Raw genomic sequence first — 19320 nt, 5'->3', positions numbered from 1 at the left:
AGAGCTTGTTGGGCTCAATGAACTGGATGTACCCATGTTGCTCTGTAGTTTCATGTAATGTGACCCTGAATGAACAGGGAGACCCAGTGGAGTTAATGCACCATTTTTTTTCCCTCCTCCCTCATCTTTTTCTTTCTGTCTTCCTACGCTTGAGAGATCCCAGTCAGCTGTGCTATGTATTCTCATGGTTGGGTCATTTTTTTGAGAACAGGCTTGTCCTCAGACTGAATAGGCTCCTTTGTGGTGAACATTTGCTGGGGGGCTGGTTATGTGGATTTGTTGGACTTTTCATCTTTGATAGAAGGTTTGATGAAAACTCACGGAGGCGTTCTTGATGTTGACTTGTGTGGATGCAGCAGACAGATGTGGTGTCAGTGAGGATCACTTTGGCTGTACAAATACTGCTGTATGAGTTGTTTTTAAATCAACATATATCACTTATTTATTATTAGATTGTCATGTTAGATCAGTAGACTTCATGTAACAAACACTGACTATCACAATGCTGGATGTCTTGGGGATACATTCTCATCTCTTCCTTTTTTACAAGCAAATGACTAATTATTACAGTGACTCAACATCTCAGTGCTGCGCAGCACACTGGAGGGGGTGATGGCCAGGATTTAGCCTGCTGGATTAGATGTAGTGGGTGACATGTGCAGACTTTGGCCCACACACTACAATATTTGACTTAGCTCAATTTTGTTATGGCACAGTAGACTGGGGATATGTTTCTAATGAGATTAGGTCACTTTCATAACTCAGGTCCTATCTGCATCCACACACATATTTCAATTAGGACTTAAAGATGCTCAGCATAATAATTTAGTGAGTTTCAGTGAAGTTGTTTCATGATGATAAGATCATATCATTAGCAGCGTTTTACAGAAAGCTATTATCCAAATGAACCATTCTTGGCAAATTGTAACAGAAACCTTAAGTTCCCATATTATGCTCAATTTCAGGTTCATACTTTTATTTTGGGTGTGTACCAGAAGATGTTTAAATACTTGATTATTAAAAAAACCACATTATTTTATTTTATTTTTTTGTACTGTCCATTGCTGCAGCTCCTCTATTCCTCACCCAAAAAGCCCACTCTGCTCTGATTGGTCAGCTCACACAGGCCTGAGCAGGCATTCACTATGTTTCTACAACAACCCCGCTGGTCATAGTAATGAACCTACAGAGAATTATCATCTGACTCTGTAGCTTTCTGAGCTTTATAGTGAGGTTCAGCTCATTGTTTAATCGACCCGCAACTTTACTGTTTTGGTTTACTGTCACTGCTCTCATATTGTTGCTTTCGGCTGCAGCAGGCAGATGTTTGCAGGTTAAAAGGTCTACAAGCCCGCTGTACGCTACCCACTCAGCACCAAACAGCAGACAGACGCAGTTAGCGTCTAGCCGCTGTTCATAGTGGAGCATTCCCTCAGGAGTTGGCAGAGACCAATAACAGAGCTAAAAGAGAGGGAATATTAGACTAGTATCCGTTAGGTGGCCAGAAACAAACACAAAATAATGATGATGTTGCTTTGTATCTGTTGGAATGTATAGATAAGCAATTGGCGATTATATTTCAATGTTATGTTCACAAATTGTTTTTGCTTCCCCCTCACTTATTGCAGGTTTGATAAAACATCTTGTTGAAGGTTTAGTTTTATGTGCAACTGATTTAATACAACAGTTCATCAGGATTTTGCATACATGTCTCATTCCATGATAGAATCAATATTAGATGAATGTGTTCATTAATACCATATTGTTTTGCAACCATATATCCCCGCTTTGCTTTGTAAATATATCATGTAATTACTTGATAACAATCAAGTAATGTTCTTCACTGTGTTTAAAAGTTAATTAACCTATGTTGGCCTGTATTTCATGATTTTCATTAGCAACTGATGTATTGATCATATTTTTAAATGTTTTTTTAATAGTCTCAACTAAAGACAGTAGTGAAACATTTTTACCAGAAGTCACCAGAGCCTGAGGTGACTGAGAAAGACAGAAACATCCCACATTTGACAAGCTGTGACAAGAAAATGTTCGGCATGTCTGCCTGATAAATTACTTAAACCAATAACTGTTAAAATGGACTTTTAATATTAATCTACAGACACTGCTCACTGCATATCACTGTAAAACTTACAATACAAGACTGAAGTCAAACTGGTCACAGATCAGCGCAGTCACTCAGTCCTCTGGTGAAGTGTCAAATCAAGCCCAGATGACTTTTGGGGACCAGCTACAGTACGGTTTAACTGGTTTCTTCAAAATGCCATGACTCTTTAAACTGCAGCATTCATCATGTCATCCATCCTCCCACTAAACCACACCAGTGGGTCCCATAGAGACGCAGCAGATGAGGGGAGTCAATACAGCTCTTTATTCCACTTCAACAATGGCCCTCAGTGACAGCTGAGCTAGATTCCCTTCAGTCTGAGTCATGTATTGGCCTGGCCTGCCACCATGTTCACTACTACTCCCTGTGATAATAAAGCTGTCTTTATTTCTCTGCCATTCATCGGTGAGCGTCTGCTTAATTCACTACCTAAGATTCAAGCTGCCAAGCTCCCCGGTTCATATAATCCTTATCACATTAAAACCCCTGCTTGAAAGCCTCCATGAGTATTAGACTACCTTTATCAGTCTTCTTTCATAAGTGCCAAGTACAAAAGCTCACCGTCTCGCCCCGAGGGCTGCTTCTGATACCGGTGATTCAACAAAAGTTTCTCTCATCGAAAGGACTGAACTTTCCCCCCCCTCAGATAAACTTTCCTTCGGCTATTATCCTAATCCTTTCCCTCCCACTACAGGAAGTGACACATGGATTTTGCCCTGTCTCTCATGGCTTTATCTCTCACTTTTTTCTCTCTTCACAGCTGTAATTCCTATCTGATTAAACCTGGGGCTCTGAAATGCTGACCCATGCTTCAACAATGCAAGCGTACACGAAGGAGACCTCTCTCCCTGCTGAATGGTCCCTTATATACTCACATTCATGTGAGTGAGAGTATGACATCATCTACCACTATGTCAGAGTTTGGCTATAAATAGAGATGGGGGATGATGACGTTTATGCTCAACAAAGCCCCCCCTGTGAATAACATAAGGATGAAAAGGGGCCATGTCACTGCTGCTCATCATGATGAGCAGCCAGTCAGTCGTGACTGATTCTGCCGCATGTTCATTAAAGAAACACCTGATGTTACAAGCAGATGCCATTAAAGGACGGGCTGATCACAATGAGAGCATCACTGTTACTTTGCATTTGTATTTTTTTTTTATTATTGATCAAGTATAAGAAATAACAAATATTTATTTGTTTATATGTTTTCTGTCGAATGAAATCAGTTTAGTGCAATTTTTCAATTCAACAATCCAACAGATAAGATAAGAGCTTTTACAATTATATATTTATATTAGAGTGTTGCCCAAAATGTCACAGACACTTTTCTTGCATAAATCTTTAATAAAGAGAAAGCAGAAATGAGACATGAATGACAACTTAGTGTCACTGAGAATAGTCGATGGTAAATGGACTGTATTTATATATAACTCTTTGAGTCTTAGCGACCAACACAAGTCAGAGTTCACACACACATTCATACACCGGTGGCAGAGGCTACCATGCAAGGCGCCACCTGCTCATCATGAGCGATAACCAGTCATACGCACTCACACACTGATGGAAGAGCCAGGAGCTGGGAGCAATTTGGGGTTTTGTATGCTGTCCAAGCATACTAGGACAAGCAGACTGCAGCGGCCAGGGTAATCGAACCTCTGATTGGTGGACGACTGCTCTACTTCCTGAGCAAGAATAGACCGAGTGCTGTGTTAAATTCACCATGCGCAAATTGCAAGGGCAAACAAAACAAAACAACACATCGGTAAACACTGACCAGCCCCATCACAGTTTCCTAAAGCCCAAATGTCACATTTGTCTAACTAAAAATCCAAATACAATCATTTTTAATAATATTTTTTTTAAAAAAAGGAAAAGCAACAACTTCTCACATTTAAGAAGCGTGAATATGCAAGCATTTTGCATTTTGCCAGTCCAGCCCTACCAACATTTTTTTCTTTTTTTAAATCTCAGTGATCTAATTGGGAAATCAGAAACCTCAGATACTAATGAATTAAACATGATGGCTCAGTGTAACACTGCATAGATACATAATCACATTCAGTCGTCCTGCATTTGACCAGAGACCAGAGATCTCTGTAGAGCTCATGTATCAGGAGCTCGCTCTGTGTGTGTCTGCGTGTGTCTGTGTATATGTATGTGTGTATAGAGTATGTGTAGACTGTCTGGGTCCGACTTGTGGATTTAGACATCAGGAGCTTGGCATGCTGATTACAGAGGTCTGAAGCCACAGGGAACCACAGGAACTCTCTTCTCGTCCTCCCTTCTTCCAGCGTCATCCCTCCATCAGTTCGGGCTAATTTGCCGAGATGGAGGTGAAAGCAGCGGGCCTCGAGCTGATGTGGCTCGGTTCTTCGCCTTATGATAATCAGCCAAATCACATAGCATGGCTCCTCTCATCCATGCTCTATCTAAGCTTACCTTCACTCAATTACCTAATGTACAAGTTAAGCAGTGTGGGTTGTAATAGTACAAAGCACAATGAGGTATATTACACACTGTAGCGAACACTAAGCGCCGCTGACAGGCTGTTATTGTTCCAGCTTAACTCATTTCATATGGATTTGTGAAGCCAACATTTCAGGGTGTTTTTATTTTTGCTTCAGTGCCACTCAAAACCACAAAAAGGAGTTCTTTAAAAAAAAATCTTGCAGGATGGATGAAAGGTGCTGAGACTTCCACAGTGGCTTCTACTCAATCTGCAATATCCACATACTTATCAATCGCTACAACAGACCACTTCTTTACTGCGTGGGATCTGGAACTTTGAGGATATCCCGTTTTATGTAGCCTGCTGCCAGCTCCCTCTCACATCTAATGATTACCTTATGGTGAGGAGGAAATAGCCAGCAGTGATACCACAGCCTTTGCTTGGACAGACAGACTGCACTACTTGCACTTTTACAGCCTCTGACAGTCCAAATGACCCGAAAGTGGGATTTAAATTGTCGGAGAACTGGAAGAGAGGAGCCTACATGAGTTATGTGTATGTTAAAGGGAGAAGGCTTTCTGTGACCTGGAACGTGTGAGTGTGTGTGTGTGCTGTGTGTTCATGAGTAATGGGGTCACGTATTGGTTATCGTCAGGATTTCTTCTGGTTCTTGCAGTGGATTGGTCGAGTGCATCGCAGCGCTGACTGGAAGTCGTGCCAGTTGCTGACTCAACATCAGTGATGACTTCGGCCATGAGTTCTGCACTTTGTTTTGACTACCAGTTTTATGAGCTGTGAAACATCTTCAGTGGTTGAGAATGGGTGATAGGTTGTTAGTATTTATTGAGGCCAGTGTTACTGTGTTGTTTTTTTCAGTTTTCTGTGGATTATTCATAGCGCTGGAGGACATATACGCCCTGCCTCATTTCAGATTTTGTTGTATTTTTATCCAGGCTAAAGGGATGGTGATGTCAGTCGGTCGGTCCACCACTAAAATGTCTGCTTGCCGGATTGCCAAGATTTTGCACCTATATTATGTGTTGGTGCACCATAATGAAAAAAATAGTCACACCAGTGCAACCAGTGCTGGGAGCCCTGGCATTCTGTGTCAACTAAGGACAAAGTCCACTGACTTTGGTGTTCCCCTGACTTTTTGTCTAGCAAGCAAATGTTAGCGTGCTAAAATGCTAAACTAAGATAGCAAACAGGGCCAACATTAAACCTACTAAACAGCAGCATGTTAGCATTGTCATCGCTAGCATTAAAATTAGGGATGGGATGATTTGATTGATTCCAATGGTGTTATCAATTCTGCTTATCAGTCCTGTTCTTTATCGATTCCCGTCTTTTTTTCCGAGCTGGCTGTAGCCTGAGAGCTAGCTGTAGACAGTCTTTGTGTAATCATCCTGGCATTCCTGGAATTTAAGGCCATGTTGCTCAGAAACTGAAATCACAACTTGCTGCCCATTTCTTCCTCTCTGCCATGACTCCTTCTCGTGGCAAGTTTCCAGCTGCATTGACGCATGAGTTTCACATTACTGTTTGTTTCGCAATGCGCAATTCTCAGAAAAACATGCATTGATTAAAGGAATTGATAAGCTTGGAGGCATACAATTCTGATCGATCAGACAATTTGGAACCGGTTTTCAACGATTACGGTTCTCGATTCCCATTCTTGTTTCCTATTCATTGCTCATTCTGATTTTGGTAACTTAACTGCAACATATCTGACAATACTGTCATGGTATGTAGGATAAAGGGAATCCTAATTATACACACTTTGGCATAACCCTGATATAAAATGGCTGTATCTTTCTGAGTTGTAGCGAGTAAATATATATTGGTACTTGATGATTTTTCTTCATTTTATCAACAATTTGTAAAACTTTCCAGTCGTTATGGAAAACCGTACATGCCCAATGAGTATACAGATGCCCAATGAGTCGACAGCAAAACAGGATTTCCAGACAAAGATTCATAAGTTGCATATAAATTGTGTGTTTACAATTCTCAGACCATCACTCATACCTTTTATTGATTCCAGGCTCACTTTGTTCACTTCGCCCAGCAGGTCAGCAGTCCTGAATCTGCATGGAAAAACAGCAGAAAAGAATGGAAAGCAGACTGAGCGATATGGCTTTCATTTTCACCTGACATGCATTGTTTTGAACATAGTTTTGAACATTTTATGTAACCTTTAATCAACCAGGAAGTCCCTTGAGATTGAGGCCTTTTTTTTCAAGGGAGATTTGGCCAAAACAGCAGCAAACCATTCAAGGTTTAAATTGAGATCAAACACAACCGACAGGGAATACAATATCAAACATGCTGTACAATGAAGAGACATTCATTTCTCACATTTGATGCAATGTAGTAAAGAAAACAAGTCACGAGTTTACACTACAGCAGCAGACAGCTCTCTCGTCCATTTCTCTTCCTTGCACTCCATTCAGTGGGAATCATTTATGCGGCCATGTGGCTGCCATCAGGCCAGGCTGGGAAGTCTGATTGGAAAATAGAGATGTGATCAGATCCTCTGACTCCCAGATTGCCATAATGATGTCTACTCACTCTCTTACAGTGTCTGAATAACTTCTGGGCTTATTCTGGAAGGTACCTTGTTTTTAAGAGGATTGCTTGTCATAAAAAACATGACCTCATAGCTGTCATCGTTGAAATACAGTGTTATTTAAAAGATGGGTTTCCCATTATTTGGTACATCCCTACTTCAGTAGAATAGCACTCAAGTGAAGTCTTTTTGGCTCAAGCGATGGGAGCTCTCTGTGTATACAAAAACTACATTTCCTCATGGTTCGCATGAGAGCACGGTTTTAAATTTGGCTTGTGTAGATGAGTGATGTGAAGGGTTGTGTCGTCCCTGTACATGCCCCAGGTTGGATGTGTAGGCTGGAGGAGCGGCAGACACAAATGAGGAGGACAGCTCCTCTTTCTCTCTCTCTGTCTCACTCTCTCTGCATGTGTGTGGGGATGATGGAGACGAGGCAGGGGGAAGACGAGTGCCGCGTAGCGCTCTGGTGAGGTCATCAGACTGTGGCTAGCAGCACCACATCACACTGTTTTCTCTTTTTCGTCCTCCACCATCTCCTGTTTGCACACGGGATTCTTGAGCTTCTGCTGTTATGTTTGGACAAAAGGAGTTTTATTGGGGACTTGAGGGAATAGAGTGTGAAGTGTGTGTGTAGTAAAGGATGCCTGTAAGTGTGTCACATATGGTTATGTGTTTCCATCCCAGTGTGAATTACAATGGTTTTCTGTGTTTTGATAGCTGCATGTCTGTATACTCTAACCCAGATTTGAATTTGTTTTTTTATGGATTTATGATGTAGCAACAGAGCCTTTGCATTCAGACCCCACAGCTGTACAGTAGGCTACGATGTAGCATCTCCTCAAAATGTAAAATTAGAGGATAGGGACTTTAATTGGTCAGCTCGGGCTGCTTTTATTTTCACCTATATGTTCAGTTAATATTAAAAGGGGAAGAAAACACCAAACACAGTAAAAAAAAAAAAGACTGATGCACATGAAACAAATGACTTAAAGATCCAGTGTGTAGGATTCACGGACATCTAGTGGTGAGTTTGTCCGTTCTGGGCTACTATAGAAACATGGTGGTGCCACATGAAAACGAACAGCGAGCTTCCAAAATCCAAAGTCCAAATACCAAAATCAAAAAAGCAAGTAACAAAAGACAGGCAAGGGATAGTCCATGGAAAAAACTGAAGAGAAGTACAAAACTGAGGACAAACAAGAAACCCACCAGGAACAAATCAGGAACACAGGGAACTCATGAGGACCAGGGAACAGACAAACCAGTAAAGAGTAATATATATATATGTATAAGCACTGCAAGCAACATAGAAATAGGTACAGTACTTAAAAAGTATGTATAGCAGAACAGTGTATATCCTCATACACTGTTCTTTTTACTACATATTTCTCCTCTATCGCACTATGCACTTGAGTTTATGCACCATGCACTTGATTTTATGTATTCTTGTATGTATTCTATTCTTGTAAAGTGTCTTTGAGAGTTTTTAAAAGCGCTGTACAAATAAAATGTATTATTATTATTATTATTATTATTATTAACCAACAGAGCTGCTTTACATGGTAATTACTGACATCTTACATAACCGAGTTATTGTAGTGGAGAGTTAAGAGGATATTTATTGCCCAGCAATAATCCATGACATGATCAATTAAGTGTTGCCACGTCTTACAGAATTTCTCAATGAAACCTTGCAAGTGAATTGCAAGTGTGAGGTTATAATTTGCTCTCCATTTAGATTTAAACCTGTTTATTGAGCCGGCATGCACAGTGCCGGGGCACTGAAACTAGAGCAGCTAAATAGAATACAGTCATCATTCATTTTATTATTCACACCAAAGGCACTTACGGTGCACATTAATAATTCCACCTTAGTTTTTGTGTATGTAGTAGTGTGTAAGTGTTTTTCACCCGTGAAGACACAAGCAGCTTCAGCTCGTCTTCCTCATCTCCTTCCTCACCTTCTTTCCTTTCTTCTTCCCCTCCATTTACCTCTTTCACCACTTCCCCTGCTCGCTCCTCCTTCTCTCCTTTTATCTTTTATCTTCTCCCCACTGTTCTTTCTCCTTCATTGTGCATCGCTGCCCTGCAGGCATCCCTTTAGTGTTGGCTGGCATGCTGGTGAGTTTTTTGCTCGACTGTTATATAACTAAATTTAGCATGTTTGAGTCACGCGTCCAGCCATAGGTCGCGCTCTGAAGTGACGGCTTACATTAATGTGCACCCCAAGGCTCACCATCCACCCTTAGTCAATGTGTGATACACAGCTTTTTATTTGGGTTGTGTTTGAGTTTGTCTTGCATGAGTGAACAGGCGCACGTGCCCGTCTGTGCCTCATGACCATCTGCCTTGTCGGGTGCAAATATAGGCTGCATGTTTGGTATATGTGTACGTGAGTCAAAGAAACAGAGAGGCTATGTGTGTCTTAGTGTGTGCGTGTGTTTACAGGGTGTACGGTCATGCGAGAGGAATCTGCTTGGATAACCCTGTGAGTTTGTGTGTGTCTTGTTTTAAGTGGATGTTCGAGTGTTCATGCATGTGTGTAAGTTTGAGCGTGTATGTGTGTTTGTGTGTGGTGGGAGGGTCAGGCTGTATCTCGCCAGCAGGTTGAGATGATGGAGAGCAGAGGTGGTGAAAGGTATGAGTGAGGGAGGCCCTCTTAGTCTGTTCTCTGCATCGGTGTTTGTCTGAATTATGTCCTTTACAAGCTCAGAGCACTTCATCTACTGTAAAACAACAGTGAACACCAGGAACACACAAGGAAAGTCTTTGTGAAGTAGACTGTAAAAAAGATAGTGTACAGTATATGTGTATTTTAGGATTAAATAGATACAGTATAAAATACATAACTTTTAGAAACTGATAAAAACAGAGCTAATAACGTGTGTTAGTCTGGTCCCTGTCATTTCATTTTATGATTCCCAAGGGCCATTATACAGACAAAAATGTTGACTGCAATTGGATGGACCTACAACCGATCAGAGCAACAAAATGTGTGACATAGCATTAAATGACGCATGCAAGCTGAGGTTGTTTTGGTCTGATTGCAAGCAGAAAAAAAAATGCAACCTGGTCACAAACAATCTTGTACAACAGCTGAATAGTTATAACAATACAGATGATAAACCCAACCCAACCAGTCCCAACCCTTGGAGAGAGATGGCTGCCCACCATTGAGTTAGGTTCTGCTCGAGGTTTCTGCCTGTTGGAAGGCAGTTTTTTCTCACCACTGTCGCCAAGTTCTCGCTCTTGGGGGAACTGTTGGGTCTCTTTAAGTAAATTAATTAAAGTGTCATGAGATAACTTTTGTTGTGAATTGGCGCAATACAAATGAAGATTGATTGACTGAGATTGTAACAGGCAATACAGTAAAAGAATCATGACTCATATTTGATCAGAACTGCCAAGTTTGACAGTTTGATCTGAGTTTCTTGAGCCTGGGCGGACCTGCAGACTGGATAAAATTGGATAGACCTACAACTAATCAGAGCAGCGAAACATGTGATGTGTGACTTTTCAAATCAGCATCGCAACCCTGTCTGTCATCACATCAATCCTGCCTCATTTTAGATTAATGGTTGTGACTGGCCCCATGCAACCAGAGCAGATGGAAATACATCTGATGGGAGGGGGACCAGGCTCATCTGCCAGAGCAAATTTATTTGGTTCTCATGAAACTTTTGTTATAATTCCAAAATATTTAAATAAATAAAACTGAAAGGTCAATGTCACTTTAGATAATGCTTCAGAGCACTGGAGCAAATAATCTACCCAAAGAAGGTTATGGGATATTTGAATAACAAATGAATTAATTAATAATAGTGAATGAAATAAGAAAATGTTAGAAGAAAATAAAATAAAATAAACCATGCTATACCCTGAAAGTATAGGTCCTCCAACCTCCATCCAAGTCATCAACAACATCCAAATGCACATATGTGTGTGTGTGCTAAACTGGTATGGCTATATGGACCGTGTGTGTGTGTGTGTGTGTGTGTGTGTATGTGTGTGAGAGCAGGCCTTCATTTCAGCCCGGGTCACTGCTCTTGTTCTCAGGCCAGAGGAGCTCACTGCAGGGCTGACCTGGGGTGCAGTTTTGTGTATGTGTGTGTGTGACCATGCGTGGGACCATGCGTGTGTGGCGGTGCTGGGGCAGCGCTGCCATTTGGATTCAAACCAAAAACACAGAAAGAGAAAGGAAACTTCTTGACCAACAACTTTGAAAAAATCGCAGACAGTAGCAGTGCTACATATGTGCAAAAACACATTGGGATTCATGTGTTTACGTGTGTGTGGGAACATGTGTTTTGCGTGTTTTGCATAGTCAACAAATGCATAAGCACATTTGTGTGTTTCATGTGTTTTTCTGACCCTGACCCTGTGATTAACTGCAGCTTTTCAAGTCCGGAAAATGATCACGAGACAGAAAAGAGCCAGTGGCAAAAAGAGACAGGCCTCTATTTTTATAACCACACTTTTGTTGCAGCACCAATCTCCTGCTTTCCATATGGATTCAGCACCAAAAGGCTCTTTTAGACCTTCTCTGGTTTTGCTCCCATTACTGGTTTAATTGATTCACCAGATTTTAGTCTGTGTGCACATGGTTGTACTTTAGCCACATTTTTGCACAAATATAAAAGGAGGCATCTGATTTTGTTTTTCGAAAATGCAAAACATCGTGAGTAGCTGTTATCTCTCTTAGCCTTTTGAAATGCACTAATCTTGGGTGGATTGCCACAACTCAAACCTTAGATTTTATAAACATATATGAATATAATCAGGCACCAACTAGATCTTGACCTGCACCTTAAAATAGCCAAATTCCACCTCAAATGAAAAGAGGTAGATAAAACACTGGTTTATATAAACAATGTTTTATGCTAAATCTGCTCCCATTGCAGTTACACTTGAATATCCCTAATCTGTCTCCTCTGCTCTGCTTCTCTTCACTTCTCTGTTACGGATGTCAGAAAAGGCCCCAGGACTGCAGGGGAGTGGGAGCTCTATAAACTGTATGTGTGTGTGTATATATATGAAGAAGCCTGCATCACTGAGGATGCTCCACCCATCTACCAGAAGCCCTGAAGTACTGTACATGCATGTGGCTGTGACAAACAGTTCGTTTTGGGTCATATCTATGCTTCCTGCTAACGCTAGTGTTGTTGCTAAGCGTAAATCTGGAAGACGTGAGTTGAGGAGGGATGTTCCCTCTGAGAAAAAGGAAGAGGAAGTGATCTTTTGAGCTTTGGCTTCTCCTTCTCTCCTCGATACAAAAACAAAGACGGGCGTGTGTGTGAGACAGTGTGTAGTATTTTCTTGGGAGTTTCTAAGTGGGCCCTCGACCTTGTCGGGCAGCAAGCTGGGGGTCAGGAGCCAGAGTCTAAACATGACGTGTGTGTAACACTGAGGTTTTTGCTGCAGACATAAATTCTCTCTGAATAATGATGCATTCAGACCGTGAGCAACATGATGAACAAGATGTCCAGTCATTTCCTCTATAGAGCTGAGGATGAGAGACACTCAGCTGATGTGCGGGAGGTCAACGAGATCTTGTAACACTGATTATTAGCTGGTCATTGAAAAGCACTTTATACAAGAGGGCCCTGAACTGAAGTTTCTTTAGACGAGGATTGTTGAGAATACTCTTCAGTCCACTTACAGCCAGTCATCAGTTGTTTGGATGATGGCTTTACGTTTCTACATCATGATAGTTCTATGATAACATGATAGGAGTGTGTGTTGCTGGTATAGAGCAGGATGTTCTGGTGGACTGCTTGAGTTTTTTTTTCTGTAATAATTGTCCGAGGTTATTTTCAGATTAGGACCTGTGGTCAAAGGGCTTAGGATCCATATCAAAGACACAATACAGCTTCAGTGTCTGAGGAGCGTGTTTGTGCGTGAGGGAGAAGAGAAAGGGAGACTAGCATTGGTATCGAGGGAATAATAGAAAACATTGGAGAAAGAGAAGAAAGGGGAGAAAAATGAATCCGTGTGAAAAAGCCTGCATCTTACGTGTGAGAGAAGGAGAGAGAAAGCAGAGATAGGAGAGAAAGAGTCCATATGACTAGCACATGGCTGCGGACGTCGGCTTCGCTCACTTGTTATCCTGACAGACTGAAGACATTAAAAGTTGGAGGAAGTAAGAGCGAGGGAGACAGAGGGAGGAAAGGGAGGGAGGAGGGAGGAGAGAGGGAGGGTTGAGAGAGGAGGACAGGGTGACTGAGTCAGGAGAAAGGGGAAGTCTTCATGAAGAAAAAAGGGGAAGGGAAGGAGGGAGAGGAGAGAAAAAGGAGAGGTTACATGTGGCTATTTGAGGTAGCCGTTCAGTTATGGAGCGAGACAGAATAGCCGGTAAGTTTTGGCTTTTTACAAACTTACTTTTGAAACTTGGGAGGGATTTTCTTTTTGTCTTTTCTTTGTTTGACTGGAAGCAGCTTCTTAGCAGTGGCAGCTAGAAGCCACCCTGGCTGTGTTTGGTTTACTTGGTCAGATGGAAGAGACCTCTGTCTGTCTGTGTGTTTGTCTGAACTGACTTTTCAGACATTCCTCCCCTCATTCTCATTGATTGGACAGCCACAGCTAAGCTCACTGTGAAGCGCGCACACTATTACTGAATAGCTACCATATGCAGAGCAACAGAGAGTCAACCTCGTGTGATGGGCTGTCAAAGACGACTCCCCAGATTCAGGAAACATAATCTTCCAGAGCAAAGTGGCCGCTGTGCTGTAATTGGCAGTCTCGGGTCGGGGGCTGACTTACAGCTGACCCACATACACAACCAGGATCCGACAATAGATGGACGGAGTTAAACCTTCATGCCATCATCACATGATTGGACTTTAAGCTGAGGAGTCAGATTAATTCTGACTGACACAGATGGTTTATTTTAAGTTAGCGGGGAGCGGAGGCACAGCTCATATGTCAGCTAATATGATTTGGTTTTCGACGGACAGCAGACACTTTTGAGGAATGTTTAGCGTGCATACAGTGCTGTTATACTCAGTAGCTTTTGGCATGGCTATGTCTCAAAAGAAACTTCCTTAAATCACTTATTCTTTATTGATTTTAAAGTGTGGTTTGTTCAGTGCTGATGGAGACTCAGTGGAACCTTTGTTCAGGCCCATATGTGTCCAGTCTGCAGGAGAGGATAAGACTAATCTAGCATCTTACAGTGATTAAGGCTGGACATCAAGCTGAGCAACACTCTGCAAATTAGCCTATAATTCGCCCGTTAATAAGGTGGCTGAGTTCAGCGAACTGCATGATGCATACAGACACACCGTGCAGCCATTTTTATTACCACTTGGTGGCAGTGTTGCAGTGTCATTTTGTCCTCCTCAGTGCTGCCACCATTTCCCCTTAGTTCTGTGAAATGTTCCATGTGGATGGATGATTCATATTTTGCAGACGGAGGATTTTTTTTTTCTTTCATTGGAAGTGGAGGAGTTTAGTAAAGACTGGGGGAATGTGTTGAATGGAGGTGAGGTGGTGGAGCATTATTTTTCCACCAAGAAAACTCTTGCAAATGAGGAAGTCCTGCATGGGCCGAGCTACTTCCTGGTTTTCAACCTGCGCTGTGTCATTCTGTTTGGACCTGTTCCCTTGACTACAACCATCACCCCCTACTCCACCCACCCCTGATCCCTTCGGACTGTGTTTTGTTAATGATAGTAGCTGAGGTTGGGATGCATAGATCCTCCATCTTGACTCGGAGTGACTCCTACTTTCCTTTTCCCGAGCCTGTTCGGGATTACAATAATGTCTTCAATATGACATGTCATCTGCCACGACGGTCCCGTATGGTCACCACATTGACTTGTTGTAGCGGCTAACTGGTGACACACTGCCGTTAAAACACAACAAAGGGGAAGCAAAACAAAAGGATGGAGTCTGGAAATGAGAGAAGAAAGTTGTGTCATGTTGCTTGATGTTCTGCCAGTTAAACAGGAAGAAAATCAGTGTTCTGTCCGCTGGGATGACATTAATTGTTGTATTCATGTGGCCTGTTGAGCATCAAACTGACAACAATAAAAGCAACAATTCAGTAGTTGGGTTTGGGGATCACAACTGGGACAGTCAAAACCCTTTTTAATAGTTTTTGAAAGGGCCTACTGGTACACTTCCTTAGGGAAGCAAGTCGATTAAAAACCTGCTTGCATTTGTTAAAGGTGCAATATGTACGATTATTTGTTGAAAACATTCAAAAAAAAAATTATCAACAGAATATGAAAAACAGTTCTGATGTTATGACGTCTAAAGACATTTACTGAAGTTAGCATGCTGACCAGCTGACCCTGACCCATCCCGATCTAAAGCTCCTGTTCTAGTGGCATAAACACCAGAACTGCTTGCTTCACGGCTAACTGAGCTACCTAGCGAATGGCATCTACAGTTAACAACAGTTAGCTGTTACTCTAGCAATATGCTGTCCCCTATTTGATTTGAATTTGACACGGTCTTTTAACATGAAGTGGTCCAGGCCAGGATGCATTCTGAGTTTTTGCTTATGTTCTTATGTAATTCATAAAGAATCACCCTTTCTATTAAAGGCCAACATTTAGCTCATTTTGTTTCCTCTCGGTCTCCCTGTCCAGTGCACATGTGAGTGAACAAGCTGTGCGCATAAAGGGCAGCACATAATGTCAACTATTACTTTTAAATTAGCCTAATTTAATAGTGTGTGAGCTTTAAAGGTACACAATCTTACAGTCTTTAGCGTCCGTCCCTTTTGTCACACGTGAATCTACAGTTTTAGAAGTGCTGATGTATCCGCCCAAATCCCTGCATGCGCTCACCCCAAAACACACGTGCACAAAACCAAACTTCCACAAACACACATGATCCTGAAGTCAAAGGAACTCAAGGAAATCACCCGGCTCACCATGTTCCATAAAAGAAGTGTACAGGATATCCTCTATGAGTGAACGCCCCACAGCTCTCCTCCTCCCACCTCCCGTCCCAGCATCACCTCATATTGTTTCTCAGATGATTATTTAGTAATGATAAGTGAGGGAGCCGTGAAAACAGCCAGAACAGGGAGTTCAGGAAACTGACTGGGAAGCCCCACCTTCAGTCAATCCTGAGGGAGGATTTCTGACAGGTGACATTATTCAACGTGATGGAAACACAGGTCAGGACAGGGGTGATACAACAGAGACAGATGAACTCCTCAGTCAAGAGACTGTTTACAAGTAGCTGTGCTTGTGCTCAGCAAGGTGCAAACAGGAAATCAGCTAGTGTCAAAATGTTAATATAGAAGGGCGCTAAGTGTGGGAACAGCGTTACTGTTCAGGCCACAAGATACATTTCTGTCCATACTATAATATTATTACCTTGTAAACTCTTGATAAATGCATCTCGTAGCACATTTACAGAACTTATTGCAAAAGATGCACTTTTTAAATAATAATAGTAATAATATTTAATGAAAAATTCTAAATATTAAAGGTTTCATTAGTTTTTCATTAGTATATAATCACCTGTAATTAAGAATTGCTGTGAATTACCTTAGAATTAACCTTTCTACAGAAGTCCAGAACAGACAAACCAAAGACTGGCTCTAGAGAGGGCCTTCTGCATGTTTTTTGTGTATTGTGTATTATCATTAAATCACACTATAGGTAAACATAGAGATGTGTGAAGAGCCTCACCTTTAACTGAATCATCTATCACAGTCAGAGAAACAAACAGGAAACCACATGCCTACTGATGAACTTTGGTGTGATATCTGGGTGTTTGCTTCGACTAAGATATCACAGACATCATAGTTCCCTGGTTTAAAATTACATTTGAGCTCAATTGCCTGCACAGTAAGTAACATCCAAGTCTTAAAACCACTGCGGCCGTTCTGCTGCCAGCATAAATTGTCCACACAGCTTTTAGGCCAATTTAAAATGCCTACCATGAAAGAGTCAAGGATAATAGTTTTTCCAACGAACTGTCATATTAATGAAAACATGCATATAGTATGTGAGCAGTGGCATAGTTTGAATTGTGTTAATGCAAGGCTTTATGTGCTACAGATCCCTACGAACTCTTACACTTCCCTCTCTTTCACTGTTCTTTCTGATCTGAAACTGTTGTTTGTATGTTTTCTCTTTATTCTTTCTTTGGATTTCTGCAGCAGTTTCACTTCCCTGTTTAATCACACTATTTTTATGCCATGGCAGCATATTATTTAGCTACGTTAAGCAAGTTTCTTCCACTAACAGTCGGATTTCCTGGATATGTAGGTCAAACTGATCATCTTTAAAAGGTGTTGTGGTTGTGCTGAATTCTTGCTTGTCTTAAACTGACTGAGCAACAAAGCTTAAACTTCATAGGAATATACAAAATTAAGGGGTTTACTTGGTGCAGTATTTAATGGTGTAACATTTGACAAACTATTGCTTTGGTACCATGGGCAACAAATCATTTTCTGCATGTTAGGAATATGTATAACTAATAAAGCGGCATTGACAGAGAAAAAATTACTTCTTAATCATCAGACAGATGATTGCTATGGATTTATAGATAGTGAATTTAAGGACTTAATAAGCTACAAAGTGAACAACAAATCCCAGAAAGATGAATTCAGCATGAATCATGAAATCTGACAGCCTCACTGATGAAAACATGAAATCACTTAAACAGCATTGTGTGTATTTGTAAGAAGCAGATTACCCACTTTCACACCCGTAATCATTGTCGCTAACAAGGTACAAAACAAGCACAGCTCCCTCAGCACCACAGAGATACGGAGCTAAATGGCTTCGGTTAGGCCGATTTATCCTACAATGTGCCAAGGCCCCTGTGTTTACAGTGCTATTTCAGGGGCACCGACACACAGAAACACACCCGTGTCCACAGTCAAGTTAACCACACGAGCGCATGCATATACACACACATTCATATAATGTTAGTCACAGTGTAAAACACACACACACACACACACACACACACACACACACATGCCTCTCCAGATGTTGTTTTGGAGCCTTCCCTCATTCTGTCGCTCAGCTTTGCCCAGAGTGTGTCCATGTTTAGATAAATACACACTGGCTCGGGGAGGTGTGTATTTCACACACCGTGTGTTTCGGTCTAATTGAGTACTATAGAGGCTTGCGGCATATGGCTTACAGTGCAGCCCACTTGGGCCTGCACGGCCACTGAGGGGCCACACACTTTGTTATGTACAGTATGTGTGCAGGAAGTGAAAGTACACAAATTGCACATTACACATACAGATGCATTATTGCATGCTTGTTGAGGCGCATTGTATCTATAAACATGCATGCAAACCAACAACCACATTGACTATAAAGGCCTGCACACAGCTGTCAGTATGTGTGACGCATATGCAAGATGGAAGCTTAATTACACAACATGTGACAACAAGCGTCTCAAGGGAACAAATATCCTACTAACTACAGCTTCTTGATTGATGGCTTTAGGATACAGTAAATGTAAATACTGCATACCTGCATACAACCTTCCCGATTTTCCTGGGGAGACTCCCAGTTTTCATTGCCCTCTCCCAGTTTTTTCCCGGGGTCACAATTCTCCTATATTTCTCCCATTTAAAAAAAAAAATGTTCTCACCCATTTTCTTCCCCCTTTTTGCTATCACAACTTGTTTCTTATACAGCATGTAGTCCAGTGGAGCCTACTGGGTCTCCTCGTCCTCCTCAGTGAGTGACATAGAAACAGGAAACATTTTCAAATTTCAGACAACCTGAAAAGAAGAATCCCTGTTTTGTAAGGAAAGGGTTTGCTTTTTGTAAAATCTACTGCATCTATTTTTCTATCACGAGGGTCACGCCGATGTCAAACACCATTGGCGGCTGATAAACAAGGCTGCGTACACAGACTCTCTAAAGAACAGGGGCATATTAGTTTCAGAGGGGTGTGTTATTCTGCATTTTCTGCAGAATTTAAAGTAAAACATTAAAACTATTTAGCATAAAAAATGCTTTTGCAGTGATATCATTATTTTGTTCTTATCATCTATTAAAAGTCACCAGAACGCAGGAAACAAAGTCCCTAAAACTCACATTGGTTTTCAAAATTCCTCCCTATTGTTGAGGTCTCAAGGTTGGCAAGTATAAAACACTGTGTACACAATACTGTGTGTATACGGTCGTACTCTGTTCTTTGTCCTAAGACACCTTCTCAAGAATTGTATGAAACAAC

General features: G+C 41.5%; 1 protein-coding gene across 1 annotated transcript in view; it reads left to right on the top strand.

Annotated features, from left to right (window-relative positions):
* The first annotated feature begins 13395 nt into the window (after positions 1 to 13395).
* Positions 13396 to 19320, top strand: part of septin9b (septin 9b) — a 62602-nt gene continuing 56677 nt past the window's right edge. The window contains exon 1 of the mRNA XM_073468976.1: positions 13396 to 13500. Within this exon, the coding sequence (XP_073325077.1) occupies positions 13479 to 13500 (22 nt within the window). The 5' untranslated portion in view covers positions 13396 to 13478. The remainder of the gene's footprint in view (positions 13501 to 19320) is intronic.

The sequence above is a fragment of the Pagrus major genome, chromosome 1, assembly GCF_040436345.1.
Source record: "Pagrus major chromosome 1, Pma_NU_1.0".
In the NCBI taxonomy this organism is placed as follows: Eukaryota; Metazoa; Chordata; class Actinopteri; order Spariformes; family Sparidae; genus Pagrus; species Pagrus major.
This window is presented reverse-complemented; position numbering and strand designations above follow the sequence as displayed.